Below are 16,092 nucleotides of genomic sequence, written 5' to 3'. Positions count from 1 at the left end.
TCCAAAGCCTTGCTGTCTACTCCGTGTGCTCTGGTTTTCAACCTGGGGGGTTTGGCTGTTGTGTTTTTGCAGCGCACCCTTTTAAGATAAAATGTGACTGGAACTCCAAGAGTTAAAACGAATAGACTATTAAAAAACCAATTAGGCTATTAAAACCGAAAAGCTATTCGTGGCAAAGAGTCTGTAGGGTCCTGAAACACACCAGCCAGCCCAGCCTCTTCCCCCTTCCGCCATCCCTGCAGACACCCTCAGGCCCCTCCAGGGCGCCGGGCATCGCAGAGGCGAGCGGCCAGGGCCCTCCAGCCTGGCCCCAGGCCCCTCACCCTGGCCTCACGTGTCTTGCAGGACAAGAAGCTGATCAAGGCCCTCTTCGACGTGTTGGCGCATCCCCAGAACTACTTCAAGTACACAGCCCAGGAGTCCAAGGAGATGTTCCCACGGTCCTTCATCAAACTGCTGCGCTCCAAGGTGTCCCGGTTCCTGCGACCCTACAAATAACACTGGTGCAGCTGCCCTGCTTGGGGTGCCGGCTACCCGGGGAGGAGAGAGCTCCTCCCCTCCACAGTCGAAGCTAAAGGCGGCTCCGTGGGCCTCCACGCTGCCTTGGGAATAGCCGTGGCGTCTGCCCTTCAGGAATCGCTGGCCAGCCCGTGGCGGGCGAGACCACATATGCAGGCAGAGACCCCAGCCCGGCTGCACTCCTCTGATGCCGCCCCCGTGGGAAAACGTTGCTTAAGGCAGCCTTTCTTGCTCCTTCCAGGACACCAATAGCGCCCTCTCCTGAGCTGGCACCAGCGGACGCCACCCGGACCCAGGACGCTCGGCCACCACCCAGGCGGGTCCCGGGCAGAGCTGACCTCTGGAGGTTGCACGTGCCCTTTGCCTGGTGCTTCAGGGGAGAGAGGGGCATGGCTGCCATGTCTCAGGGGGGCTCTCAGAGGCAGAATCCAAGACAGGAGGCCAGGCCGTGGAAGCAGGGGTGGTGAAGGCTCGTCTGGGGGCTATGATAAGCCAGTGTCGATGCTGGCAGGGCGTCCACACCCGCCAGCTCCTCTGGCCGTGGGCCCAGGACACGGACGAGTGCGGTTGGGCTCTCAGGATTCTGTGATGGGACAGAAAAGAGGTGCTGGGAGAGGAAACCGTAGATTGCTGCTTTCCCGTGATAGAGCATCTAATTAAGTACTATGTGTACATGAATCTAAAGATAAAGATATACATACTTCTATTTGTGGGTACTTTAGGAGAATTCTCTTTAGCAGCTGTAAATATTAATCGCCCCGTCTTCTCCCAGCTGTCGCTGGCTTCCCTGACCGATTAAACTGCTCCTCCAAGCACTTGCCACGTCTGTTTACAAAGGCCAGGAGCCTCCAAGACCGGGGGTGAGGCAGGTCGGCCCTGGACACGTGGTGGAGTACAAACGCTTGGGGGACTGGGCTCCACGCTCCGCCAGCATGTTGCCCTCCAGTGGAATGCAGTGGAAAGCAGTGTCCCTTGGGACCCCTTCCTGGGGTCACGGGGCCCAGTGGTAAACTTTAGAAGGGGCCTGTGTCTGACCCGAGGCCGTGACCGTGGAGTTCGAGCTGAGGAGCCTTGCCACCGGAAGGCAAGGCTTTGCCCCGTGAGCACAGGCTGTGCTGAGCACCGGGGCCCAGGGAGGAAAACGGGCCCCGGGACGGGGGGGGCCGCCCCCGGCAGAGGCAGCCCGGCTGTCGGAGGCCCGGCTTCCGGTGCCGTCTTCTTTCTGCTGCACCCTGTGGCCTCCCTCACAGAGTCTCTCTGTAAAGAAGCAAAGTCTGGAGTGTGACCGGGCTGCGCCGTGTCCCGCTCAGCCAGGAGCCAGGGCCTGGGGTGGAGCTAGCGAGGACCTCCGACAGGCCGCGGCCTCGCCCACTGCCACGCTGCTGCTGCCACCAGCCGCGGGACACGCAGGTGCTCTGTGGCTTTAGGGTTAACAGACATTTAGAATCCCAAGAACACGGGCGAATCCTCACACGAACTCCCGTCACCCATCCTGGTCGCCTCTAGGTGGTTTCCTCCTCGCCCCAGACCCACGCGTGCCGCTAGGGATGAGCACGCCCTTGAGAATGGCTGTGGCGCTGAGGGCGTGAGGCCTGGAGGTCCCGGGCTGGGTGGTGAACAGGTCAGGGCGGATTTTACAGTCCACAGCGGGGCTCGGCGCTCTGGAGTTCCTCACCGCCGTTACCTGCGTCCTCAGCGGCGGGTCCCCAGCTTGACTAATGCTGCCGTCAGCACCTTCTCTTCCAAAATCCAACTCAAGTGGGGAGGGCGCTGCACTTGGTCGGTAGCGCAGTGTCAGCTGGGGAGCCCCGTCCAGGCCACACTGCCCCTCCCCTGGTCACAGTCCTTGAAGGCCAGTCACAGTTTCCAGAAAGAGGCCTGTCCTCCGCGTCAAGCCCCTGGTCCTCCCCAGAAATTAGGTGTGTCCTCCGGAATCGGCCCCCAGCAATAGCTACCCAGGGGAGGGCACTGGGAAGGGTTTTTGGTTTTGGGGGTGGTTTTTAATGCTCTCAAAAAGCATTAATCTGGTCCAGAGGGGACCAGAAAGAGCTCTCATCTCTCTTGAACACTTCCTGCTGCTCCTTTGGGTGGTTTCCGGCAGTTGCCACCCACATACCCACTAACCTACCCACCCTTTCGGTGGCTCCACCCCGATCCACGGCTCTCACCACCACTGTGGTCAGACCGTGCCCCGTGTCTCCCGGGCAGAGCAGGACGGGGCAGTGCAGACGTGGGCCCCGCACCGTCTCGAGTGCCAGGGAGCCCGCAATCCAAATTCGCCAGCCACCCGCTGTCACCATCCAGCCCTCCCTCCCCAGTAAAACCACCTGCCGCGCCATCAGGGGACTCAGAGTCCAGGGGTGGGGTCTTTCCTGAACCTCGTCAGCCCTCAGCCCCATGCTGGGAACCCTGGGGGTCCCACTTACTAAACGCAGAGCTGTCGCCACACTTTGGGGCCTGGTGGTCCCAGGAGATCTACCCGGGCAACAAAGCTTGTTTCTTCCTGTTTCCGTGTCGTGGACGCAGGTGGTAGATTGGCTGACACAAGGTGGCTATTCCACCTGGCTCCAGGTGGAGGTGGAGAGAAAAGGGAAGGCGGGCAAGGACTGGCCCAGGTAGGGCCGTTATGCGGTGAGTCCTGAGGAAGGACAGAAGCCGAGACAGGAGTGCAGAAGGCCTGAGCTGCCAGGGGCTGAGCCAGAAGGAGCACAGCCCACTCCGGGATGGGACGTTGGCCTTGAGCAGCCGCAGACCCATCCCAGCCAGGGCCTGCCTGGCACGGACCCTCAGGGGCCAGCCCGTTGAGAAACGCCAAGGAGAGGAGCTAAGCAACACATTGCTGGAAGCAAAAGCCTGCCCGCTGGCCAGGGCGGAAAGCAGGGGCCAAGGCCTGGCGATTCTGATGAGCTTGGTTCTGGCCCAGCAGAGCATCAGGCTGGGGCGACCGGAGCAGCTCTGCAGGGATGGCAGTGGAGACTGAGGGACCTCTGCCCCGTGGGCTGGGCACTTCCTGGCACACTCTGCTTCCATGGAAATGCGCCCAGGAAAGGGAAGGCATCTGCTCAGGTCTAGTGGCCAAGCCCTCAGCGAAGGAGTGTTGAAGTCGCCTCATCTGCTTCCCCGAACTAGGCTCCTTTTTCCCGATTGTGCCTTGCAGCTGCTGCGCGGGGCTGGCCCCCCTCCTCCCCCCGGGGCTCTCCGTTTAGGGTCAGACAGCAGGTCGCACCTGCCAGGGCTGGTGGCCTCTTTCCTCAGTCCCGCCCAGCTCTTCGCCTCTGTGGTGACAGGCTGGAGGGGGCCGTGGGGCCCGAGGTGGTGGCCTCGGGCAGCTTTCCCTCCTGCCATCCATGGGTTTGGGACACGCAGATAGAGTAGAACTGAGACCCCAGGCCAAGAAGTTTCCAGAGAGCGATGGCCCACGGAGACCCTCTTCCCCACACCGCTTACAAACCCACCTCTCCTACCTGAACCCTCATTCTCCCAGAAGAACAGCCAAGGTCACCCCTCTTCCACGACAAGAGCCCACCCCCCCCCCCCCCCCCCCCGCCTGCTGGAGCTGGAGCAGGGGCCTAAGTGACATTTCAGGGGCTGAATAAGACTTCCAGCACCTCCGCCGCCCCAGCTGAAAACTAAGAGACTGAACTAAGTTGGGTCATTTAGCAGAAGTTTGCTGAGCACCTACTGTGTGCTAGGCTCCTAGAAAAGCAGAGAGACCATAGCCCAGGGGCTGACAGGATGCCCTGAAAAGCCCTCTGGTCACAGAGATAAAGGTGATGGAGGCCTGGGTGGCAGAGCCCAGCGCTCCCGTCAGAAGGCCATCCCTCCCTCCCGCGCCTCCCAGGACCCCGGGTGGGGTGCAGGGCACCTGCAGGAGGGGCAGAGCAGAGCCTGGTCACCAAGCTACACTTCAAGAAAGACACCTCGAAGGAGAAGCTGCAGCCGGCCGGGCGGAGAGAGAAGCACACAAGCCAGGACTGCGGACCCCGGGAGCCCAGCCAACACGCCCAGGACACCGGTCTCCGCCCCGACGCCTCGCCCACTGCCAGCACCCGGCACGGTCAGTGCTCCGGAAGGGGGCTCCTTTCTCGTCACCCAGGGACCGTGGCTGCGTTTACCTCCTCTACTGCATGCCTGGGGGGTTGTCAGCCTGGCAAACTGCATCTTATACCAGGGACCCCTTTCCTCGCCAGAGATCCACGTGGTGGCAGCTCAGCCCTTCTGACAAGAGCAACAGCGCCGAGCCGACGTCATTCAGGCCAAAGGCAGAGGGACTCGATGTCTGGGACACAGCCCGTCGCACAGGTGGAGACCGAGCACGTATCTGCTGCTCTCCCGGGCTGCCCTTGCCCCTCAGCGTCCGCACGTCACCTGCAGCAGTGAGTCCTGAGCACTCACTATGTGCCAGCCACAGGGCCGGCCCGCCTGGCTCCATGGAGACCAGCAGGGGCCCAGGCGACATGGGCGTGGCCACACACCCCCTCCTAGCAGCCTGCACGGATGGCCCCCCAGAGCAGGACCCTTTGTTTCCCTGAGGCCTCCCAGCCCCTGGATGGAGTCTCTGAAATTGTCTGTCCCCCCAAGTCTCAACAGGAAGCAATGAAGGGCCAGAGTCGCCTCCCTCCCCCCCCCCGCCCCCCGCCAAACCCCCGGGGCTCAGCCCCATAACATGTGCACGTGCTCAGTGCTCTTCAGGCTGGGAGGCCCGGCGACAGGCCCAAGGCGAATTGTTAGGAACTCATGGAATCGGGAATCAAACCCAAGCCCGTCTAATCCCAAAGTAGGAAATGTCCCCCTGTGAAATGCTGATCACTGAATGTTACAGATGGGGAAACTCAGCAGGGCAACCTGGCAGTGGAGGGCCCGGGCTGGGGGGACATGAAGGAGAGGGCAAGAGGGAGGAGGGGGTGTGGACCTAGTGACCTCCCCCCTCTGGAACAAGTGCTAAAAGCTCATTCAGAGAAAGACGGCCTTCTGCCTTCTCCCCGGGTGGACAGGTCACTTCCATTCAAACTGAGCCTGCCCGGTACGCCGGGCCATGGCTCGGCGCTCACCCTGGGGGGCTCTGGGTGCCTTGAGCCGAGGCCGGCGCACAGCCCTGCAAGATGCCAAGTGCCCCTCCCCTACCTGCCCTTCTGCCAGCTCGTCAGCGGACAGGCGTGGGGAAAAGTAGGGGAAAAAAGGGAAAGCTGGCTGATGGCAGGTATTTTGTATTTCAGTCCAGAGGCCACGTAGATCTGCAGGGAAACTTCTTATTCCACTGAGCTCAAAACCTTAAACAGTCTGAGTGAGCAGACCCAGCCCATGCGGCTCCTGAAACAGGCTGTCTGAACACCACTGGGGGCGGTGCAGGGCTGGGTGGGGGACCGCAGAGCTGACCCTCGTCCTCGCAGCCTTCAGTTTGGGCTTCTGCGAAGGCGCTGGCGGTACTGTACAGGCGCTTTGGCGATCTCTCTGCCTGCAAGGGTGACAAATATCAATGTAACCACATTTCTCTTTTAGTTGCCTCAAATATTCCAAGTTTTGTTTTCTCCATCATGTTCATACATATGCATGTAATTAAACATTTGTGAAAAATCACTTTAATAATAAACAGGAAGTGAACTTAAATACTGCCCCTTCCTCTCGTTCATCAGTGGTTAGGACAGAGGCGGTAGGGGGCGCGGAGGCCGGTGGAAAAGGTAACTGGAATCAGACCGTTTTTTCAGAAATTCCCTGGCTGTATTGAAGACTGAAAGTAAAGGAGCTACAGAAAGCTTCCGGCACACAAAGCAGCAGTTGGAGACATGCGTGTGGAGGACACCCAAAGTTAGGAAACGTGCTCCTAAATGAGCCCCCAGAAAGTGAAACTTGCGCGTTTCAAATCCCATTTCTCCTCATGACCGTCATCATGAAAGGAGAGATGTTCCTTTACACAGGGGTCACGGTCAGTGAGCACCAGGGCATCTGGGACCCCTGAAATTAGATGCATAATCAGTGTTCTGTGTGTGTGTGCGTGCACGTGCCTGTGAGCACACATGCATGCGTTTCTCTGGGAATGTGGCCCATGGCTTTCATCAGATTCTCAAAGAAATCTAGAACCACAAAAAGGCTAATAGCCACTGTTCTCAGTAATGTGGAGACCCTCTGGTACCATGCACTCGACAGGAGAAAGAACAATTTTATAAATGACATTAATATACCAAATTACACAATAAACACCAGATTTCTTTCTTGGTTTAATGAAGTGATTTAAAAGCCTAAGGAAACTTCTGGGAACGTACCCAAAAGAACTGAAAGCAGTCTCGAAGAGATATTTGTACACCCGTGTTCATAGGGGCATTATTCCCGATAGTCAAAAAGTAGAAACGGGGCTTCCCTGGTGGTGCAGTGGTTGAGAGTCCGCCTGCTGATGCAGGGGACATGGGTTCGTGCCCCGGTCCGGGAAGATCCCACATGCCGCGGAGCGGCTGGGCCCGTGAGCCATGGCCGCTGAGCCTGCGCGTTCGGAACCTGTGCTCCGCAACGGGAGAGGCCACAACAGCGAGAGGCCCGCGTACCGCAAAAAAAGAAAAAAAGTAGAAACGACCCAAGTGTCCATCGATGGATGAAGAGATAAATAAAACAGCGTCTATCCATACGATGGAATATGATTCAGCCTTAAAAAGGAGTGAAGTTCTGACACGTGCTACAACATGGATGAACTTTAAAGACATTACGCTGAGGGAAATACGCCAATCACAAAAGGACAAACACCGTATGATTCCACTTATATGAGTCCCTGGAGGAGTCAAATCCACAGAGGCAGAAAGTAGAATGGGGGTCGCCAGGGGCTGGGGAGGAAGGAGAAACAGGGAGTTGGCGTCTAATGGGTACAGCGTTTCAGTCTGGGAAGATGAAATGGCTGGAGGTGATGGTTACACGAAAATGTGAATGTAGTTAATGCCACTTAACTATATATATATACTTATTTTTTTTTTTTTTTTTTTTTTTTGCGGTACACAGGCCTCTCACTGTTGTGGCCTCTCCCGTTGTGGAGCACAGGCTCCGGACGCGCAGGCTCAGCGGCCATGGCTCACGGGCCCAGCCGCTCCGCGGCATGTGGGATCTTCCCGGACTGGGGCACGAACCCGTGTCCCCTGCATCGGCAGGCGGACTCTCAACCACTGCGCCACCAGGGAAGCCCAACTATATTTTTTTTAATTAACTTCTATTGGAGTATAATTTCTTTACAGTGTTGTGTCAGTTTCTGCTGTACAGCAAAGCGAATCAGCCACACGCACACACACATCCCCTCTTTTTTGGATTTCCTTCCCATTTAGGTCACCACAGAGCACTGAGTAGAGTTCCCAGCGCTATACAGTAGGTTCTCATTAGTTGTCTATTTTATACATAGTAGTGTATATATGTCAATCCCCATCTCCCAGTTCATCCCACCCACCTCTTCCCCTCTTGGTGTCCATATGTTTGTTCTCTACGTCTATGTCTATATTTCTGCTTTGCAAATAAGTTCATCTGTATCATTTTTCTAGATTCCACACATAAGCGATATTATATGATATTTGTTTTTCTCTTTCTGACTTACTTCACTCTGTATGACAGTCTCCAGGTCCATCCACATCTCCGCAAATAGCACAATTTCGTTCCTTTTTATGGCTGAGTAATATTCCATTGCATATATGTGCCACATCTTCTTTATCCATTCTTCTGTTGATGGACATTTAGGTTGCTTCCATGTCCTGGCTATTGTAAATAGTGCTGCAATGAATATTGGGGTGCATGTATCTTTTGATTAACTGTATTTTTTTAAAGGGCTTAAATAGTAAATGTTATATTATGTATCTTTTACCACAGTTTTTTTTTTTTAATTTTAAGGAAAAAACAATGATAACATCCTCTGAGCACACAACACACGATATTTCTACCAAAACTCCCATGAAGACACGATCAAAAGATACGGGCTCTTTGGACTGGAAAATGAGCTGAGAAGCAGGGCAGCCCACAAATGCAAGAGAAATGGGGTGGTGAGCGTGGACTTACTTATTCTCCAGATTCCAAAATCCAAGGTGAATTCCAGATTCTAAGAGAGCAGAAGGCCCACAGTCCAGCTTGTTCCGGCCTTGCTCTGTGAGCTGTGGTGACTGGGGAGGAGATTTCAGCTCTGCCTCAGTCTGGAACTGGCCTGGTCCACAGTACGCTGCTCCCAGACTCTCTCCAAACTCTAAGAGAGCATCTTGGCATATAAAGTGTAGATGCCATCTGTTGCTTTTCCTTTCCATTTTAGGATTAAGAGATTAAATACATAATATATTTGCACAAATGAAATTCACATTTTAAAGCAGTTCTGGGAGGGTCAGTATATATAATATTTTGCCAATAGATTGAAAATTTAGATACCAAAGGAAATTCCCTGGTGGTCCAGGGGTTAGGACACTGCGCTTTCACTGCTGAGGACGCAGGTTCGATCCCTGGTTGGGGAACTAAGATGCCGCATGCCACACAGTGAGGCCAAAAAAATTTTTTAATTAAAAAATGTTTAAAAAAAGAAAATTTAGATACCATGGATAAATTCCTAGAAAAACCCTAACTTAACCAAATGACACAGAAGAAATAGAAAATTAGAATCATCTTACCACTAATGACTGAATCTGTAATTTAAAACTTTCCCAAAAGTGTGTATGGAAAAGCAAATGGCTAAAAATGGCCAAGACCCTTCTGCAGAAGAAGGATAATTTGAAAGAACTAACCCAAGCCAAAATCAAGTGCTACTAAAATCTAGAGAAATGAAAATTGGATGAATTTCATATAGAGATGAGCACACGGACCAACTGACGATCACTGAGCCTGAAAGAAACCTGCACACATTTGGGATGACAGCGGTACATGACGTGTCACTGGGGAAGAGTTGACTTTTCAGTAAACAATGATGGGAAAATTGCTTATCCATATGTTAAAAAAAAAAGAAATTGGGTCCCTATCCCATACCTCACCCCAAAAAATCAATTTCAGATGCATTAAGACTTAAATACGAAAGGAAAACTTGACAACTTGTAGATCTGGAAAATATATATTTCTGAACTTAAGAGGGAAAGATTTCTTAAACAAGACATTAAAAGTACCAACAATTAAACAAAAGATAGGGACTTCCCTGGTGGCGCGGTGGTTAAGAATCCACCTGCCAATGCAGGGGACATGGGTTCTATCCCTGGTCTGGGAAGATCCCACGTGCCGCGGAGCAACTAAGCCCATGCGCCACAACTACTGAGGCTGCGTGCCACAACTACTGAAGCCTGTGCACCTAGAGCCCGTGCTCCGCAGCAAGAGAAGCCACCGCATTGAGAAGCTGGCGCACCGCAACAAAGAGTAGCCCCCACTCGCCACAACTAGAGACAGCCCGCGCACAGCAACGAAAACCCAACACAGCCAAAAAAAATTAATAAAGTAAATAAATGTATTAAAAATAATAATAATAAAGAAGATGAACAAGTTTTACTACATTACAATTAGAAAGTTCTGGGACTTCCCTGGTGGTCCAGTAGGTAAGACTCAGTGCTCCCAATGCAGGGGGCCTGGGTTCAATCCCTGGTCAGGGAACTAGATCCCACATTCATGCCACAACTAAGAAACCCATATGCTGCAACTAAAAAGATCCTGCATGCCGCCATGAAGATCCCACATCCCGCAACTAAGACTGGGAGCAGCCTAAATAAATAAATATTAAAAAATGTTTTTTGAAAGTTCTCTCCTTTTTTTAAAATGTTTATTTATTTATTTTTGGCTGTGTCGGGCCTTAGCTGCAGCACACGAGGTCTTTCGTTGCAGTGTGCGGGCTTCTCCCTAGTTGCAGCATGCAGGCTCAGTAGTTGCGGCGCACAGGCTTAGTTGCCCCAAGGTGTGGGAGATCTTAGTTCCCCAACCAGGGATCGAACCAGCGACCCCACATTGTAAGGCGGATTCTTAACCACTGGACTTCCAGGAAAGTCCTGAAAGTTCTCTTCTTGAAAAGATACCATACAGAAGAGGCCAGACAGGAGAAGGCATTTGCAACATGTTTAGCTTACAAAGGATTAGTATCCAGATTATGTAAAGAAACCCTACAAGCAATAAGAAGAAAAGGCCAGCACCTCAACTTTAAAAAAGAGAGAGCGCGAAAGAAGAAACGGGAGGGCCAATTAGCAGTTGAAAAGATACTCAACCTCATTAATAAAAATAGAAATACAGGGCTTCCCTGGTGGCGCAGTGGTTGAGAGTCCGCCTGCCAATGCAGGGGACACGGGTTCGTGCCTCAGTCCAGGAAGATCCCACATGCCGCGGAGCGGCTGGGCCCATGAGCCATGGCCGCTGAGCCTGCACGTCCTCAGCCTGTGCTCCGCAGCGGGAGAGTCCACAACAGTGAGAGGCCCGCGTACCGCAAAAAAAAAAAAAAAAGAAAAAGAAATATAAATGAAGACAACAAGGTCATACCACTGTGACACGAGGCTGGCAAAAATTCAGTCTGATAAGAGTAGTAAGAGTCAGAGAGGATATGGATCAACTCTGCTAGGTATAAATGGAGGAGCTCTTACACATGTGTTCCAGGAAACATACAAGAATATTCATATCCTCGTGTTTACAAGAGCAAAAAGCTGCAGGTAACCTAAACGTCAATCAGTGGAAGATTGCAGTAGTCACACAATTAAATATTATATAACAGTGAAATTAATTATTACCTCATGCAACAATAGGGATATATGTTTAAAACATAATGTTCAGGTACAAGACCAGGATGTCTGCTCCCAGCATTGCAGTGGAGGTTCTAGCCGGGACAGTTAGGCAAGAAAAAGAAATCAAAGGCACCCAGGTTGGAAAGGAAGTAAAACTATCTCTATTTGCAGATGGCCTGAGGTTGTATATAGAAAATCCTAAGGAATCCACAAAAAAGCTGTTAGAACTAATAAATAAAATCAGCAAGATTACAGAGTATAAGATGAATATGCAAAAATCAGTTCTATTTCTACACATCAACAATGAATAATCTGAAAATGAAATTAAGAAAAATTCCATTTACAATAGTATTAAAAAGAATAAAGTAATTAGCAATAAATTTAACCAAAGAAGTGCAAAACTGGGGAGTCCCCTGGTGGTCTAGTGGTTAGGATTCAGCACTTTCCCTGCTGTGGCCTGGGTTCCATCCCTGGTTGGGGAACTGAGATCCTGCAAGCCGCTCGGTGCAGGCAAAAAAAAAAAAAGTACAAAACTTGTACAAAAACAGGCCGGTGTTTCCTCAGATAGTTAAACTGAAAACACATATTCACACAAAAATTTATACATGAATGTTCATAGCAGCATTATTCATAATAGCCAAAAAGTAGAAACAGCCCAAATGCCCATCAATTTATCAATGGACAAACCAAATGTGGTACACCCCTACAATGGAATACTATTCAGCCATATAAATGAAGTACATGCTAAAATACGAATGAACCTTGAAAACATTATGCTGAGTGAAAGAAGCCAGTCACAAAAGCCACGTGTTGTATGGTTCCATTTTTGTGAATGTCCAAAATAGACAAATCCAGAGACAGAAAGTAGATTCGTGGTTTCCAAGGGCTGAGGGGGAGGGGGATGGAGGATGGGGGATGGGAGATGAGGAGTGACTGCTGACGCCCATGTGTGATGGAAATGTTCTGGAATCAGACCACGGTGATGTTTGCACACCATGCAAGCTTGTGACTACACTAAAACCCACTGAATTGTATACTTTAAAAGTGTGGACTGTCAAGGTTGGTGCGATTCAATAAGAAATACGTATTTGGTCTTTGAGCTCCATTTGGAGTCTCCAGAGTGCTGTATCTCTCGTATGCTAATGAGATGTCTGGGGGCTCGGGGCCCCTAGATGGCTTCAGGAGAGGGGCTGGTCACCAGAAAGACCACAGTGTAATTAGAGTGTTGGAACTTGCAGCTCCACCACCTGACTTATGGCCAACGATTTATTCAATCACGCCTACGTCATGAAACCTCCATAAAAACCCCCAAACAATGAGGTTCAGAGAGCTTCCTAGTTGGTGAACGTGAGGAGGTGCCGGGAGGGTGGTACACGCAGGAGGGCTCGGAAGCTCCTCTCCTACACCTGGCCCTATGCATCTTGTCCATCTGCCTGTTCCTGAGTTATATCCTTTATAACAAACCAGTAACAGTAAGCAAAGCTCTTTCCTGAATTCTGTGAACCATCCTAGCAAATTATCGAACCCAAGAAGGGGGTCATGGGATCCCCCCTGTATTTATAGCAGGTTGGTTAGAAGCACAGGTGACAACCTGGGACACGTGACTTGCATCTGTAGCAGGGGAGTCTTGTGGGACTGAGCCCTTAACCTGTCTAACTCCAGGAAGATAGTGTCAGAACTGAATTGAATTATAAATTATAAAGAGTTGGAGAAATGTTTGGTGTGGCGGAAAAAGCACACACATTTGGTGTCAGAAATGTTGTGAGTGGGAATTCCCTGGCGGTCCGGTGGTTAGGACTCCACACTTTCACTGCCGAGGACACAGGTTTGATCCCTGGTCAGGGAACTAAGATCCCTCAAGCTGCACAGCATGTCCAAAAATAAATAAATAAATACAAATTTAAAATGTTGTGAGTGAAAACTGTCTGAACAAAATAAAACACCATAACACTGAATGGAAAAGAATATCCCATGGACTTCCCTGGTGGCACAGTGGTTAAGAATCCGCCTGCCAATGCAGGGGACACGGGTTCGATCCCTGGTCTGGGAAGATCCCACATGCTGCAGAGCAACTAAGCCCGTGCACCACAACTACTGAGCCTGCGCTCTAGAGCCCGCGAGTCACAACTACCGAAGCCCGCGTGCCTAGAGCCCATGCTCCGCAACAAGAGAAGCCACCGCAATGAGAAGCCCGCGCACCGCAACAAAGAGTAGCCCCCGCTCGACACAACTAGAGAAAGCCCGCGCGCAGCAATGAAGACGCAACACAGCCAAAAATACATAAAGCTATTAAATCTGGTCAAAAGTATGGACCATTTAAAAAAAAAAGAATATCACATAAATCATAACTCCATATCTTTAATCTCAAAACCCAACAAAACTAAGCAGTGTACTGTTTAATTAAACACACAATCATATGTAATGAAAGAATTTTTAAAGCATGGAAATAATAAACCTCTAATCCAGTACAATGACTCCCCTTGCCAGGGGATAGAAGGTAAATTAGTGGAGGAAAGCAGAGCAGGGTTGTTGGTTAATAACCTACGTAGGGTTTCAACTATAATCTTGTACGCATTAACTATTTAAAAGGATAACAAAGGGAGAGGCATGGTTTTAACACATTTTCTTAGGAAGATGCCATTGGGAGACAAGCCCACGGTCTCTTGGTCAGCGGTCAGCGCAACCAGCCAACTCGTTCCCCTAGCGTGGAAGCAGATCACTGTCTCTTTGGTTGAGAACAGGCTCCATGGTGCAAGAAAAACACATTTTCTACAAGCACCCTCAGCACAGCTCCTAGCAGGAGAAGCTTTCAGGACCAAAGGTCACCTTGTGCCTTGGTCATTCTTTCTCCCCCAAACGCTCTCTTTTCCTCTCTTCTTATCCCTGGGTGGGGGGGTGGGGGGAGTGGTGAGTGAAGCAGAGACGTGACTCTATGTTGCTTAGATTGCATATTCATATGATATTTGTCTTTCTCTGTCTGACTTACTTCAGTATGAGAATCTCTAGGTCCATCCATGTTGCTGCAAATGGCATTATTTTGTTCTTTTTTATGGCCGAGTAATATTCCATTGTATATATGTACCACATCTTCTTTATGCATTCATCTGTTGATGGACATTGAGGTTGCTTCCATGTCTTGGCTATTGTAAACAGTGCTGCAGTGAACATTGGGGTGCATGTACCTTTTTGTATTATAGTTTTCTCTAGATATATGCCCAGGATCGCTTATATGTGGAATCTAAAAAAATGAAACAAATGAACTTATTTACAAAACAGGAATAGAGTCACAGATGTAGAAAATATACTTACGGTTACCAGGGGGGAAAGTCAGGGGGAGGAATAAATTGGGAGATTGGGATTGACATATATACACTACTCTATATAAAATAAGTAACTAATAAGGACCTATTGTATAGCACAGGGAACTCTACTCAATATTCTGTAATGACCTATATAGGGAAAGAATCTAAAAAAGAGTGGATATATGTATATGTATAACTGATTCACTTTGCTGCACACCTGAAACTAACAACATTGTAAATCAACTATACTCCAATAAAAAAAATTTTGTTGTTGTTTCAGGAACTTCCCTGGTGGTCCAGCGGTTAAGACTCCCAATGCAGGGGGCCTGGGTTCAATCCCTGGTCAGGAAACTAGATCCTGTACGCCACAACTAAAGATCCCTCATGCTGCAACTAAAATCCCGCAAGTGGCAACAAAGATCCCTCATGCCACAAGACCCAGCACAGCCAAATAAATAAATAAATAAATTTTAAAACTGCATATTCAGAGGCCCCCTGTGGAGGTAACATTTCAGCTGAGACCTGCAGAATGAGTTGGAATTAACAAGGTTGGAAGAGGGCAAGGGCTCCCAGGCCGAAGGAACAGCACGTGAAAACCCTGGAGGCAATGGTGAGGCATTGCAGTCCTAAAGCTGAATAAGGCCAGCAAGGTGGGGCTCAAAACTGAGGAGAAGAGTGTGTGCTGAAAGGAGGCGAAAGAGGTCAGCAGAGCTGGACCATGCAGGACTTTTGAGGTCACATGAAGGGCTGAGTTTTTATTCCTGGGCACTGGGTAATCACAAAAGATTTCAAGTAGGGATCTGATTCGATTGGGTTTGCATCTGGGGAGGAGAATGAGAAACAGGCCTGCCCTGTCAAAGGGATGGGTCAGAGACATTCACAGGACCTGACCAGTGTGAGAGAAAATCTGTGAGACTCAGGCTCCCTTTCCCAGTGGGACTGGATCCCTGGCAGGATGTAGCCTGGAGCTATCGCAGCTACTTCATCACACAAGAGGGTAGCCTATCAGAGAGGGAAGCCAATGCATAGAAGAGCAGAGCTGAGACAAGGACAGAAAACGTAGATCCTGGTGATGTTTGTGCTCCTTGATCAAGTTGAACCTGAAGTCCACTGAACTCCTTTGCTATGTGTTATGTGATAGTTCTGGCTGCCATAACAAAATACCACAGACGGGGCAGCTTAAACAACAGAAATGTATCTTCTGGAGACTAGGAAGTCCAAGATCAAGGTGCAGGTTAGGGTTCTCTTCCTGGCTTGCAGATAGCCACCTTCTCACTCTGTCCTCACTAGGTGAAGAGAGAGAATGCTCTGGTATCTATTCCTCTCCTTTGAAGGACACCAGACTTATTGGTTTAGGACCCCACCCTTATGGCCTCCTTTAACTTTTATCACCTCCTCACAGGCCCTATTTACAAATTCAGTCACATTGGGGGTTAGGGCATCAACATATGAATTTCGGAAGAACACAATCATCCAGTCCATAACTCTGTGGAAGCCAATAAATACCCTTTTTCCTTAAGCCAGTTTGAGTTGGATTTACTGTCCCATGGAGTGGGTAAACTACAGACTGATACGGAGGGCGAGGAAGATGC

At 50.4% G+C, this 16,092-nt stretch overlaps 1 protein-coding gene across 3 annotated transcripts in view; it reads left to right on the top strand.

The window, feature by feature from the left end:
- SCUBE1 (signal peptide, CUB domain and EGF like domain containing 1) overlaps positions 1–534 on the top strand; it is a gene marked incomplete at its 5' end in the record, with an annotated part of 125,981 nt that extends 125,447 nt beyond the window's left edge. For all 3 annotated transcript variants that reach the window (XM_082667048.1, XM_082667050.1, XM_082667049.1), the window contains one exon: positions 346–534. In XM_082667048.1, coding sequence (XP_082523174.1) covers positions 346–498 — 153 coding nt within the window. In that variant the 3' untranslated portion in view covers positions 499–534. The remainder of the gene's footprint in view (positions 1–345) is intronic.
- Positions 535–16,092: the final 15,558 nt, after the last annotated feature.

The sequence above is a fragment of the Grampus griseus genome, assembly GCF_964374135.1.
Source record: "Grampus griseus genome assembly, chromosome: 11".
NCBI classification, from domain to species: Eukaryota; Metazoa; Chordata; class Mammalia; order Artiodactyla; family Delphinidae; genus Grampus; species Grampus griseus.
This window is presented reverse-complemented; position numbering and strand designations above follow the sequence as displayed.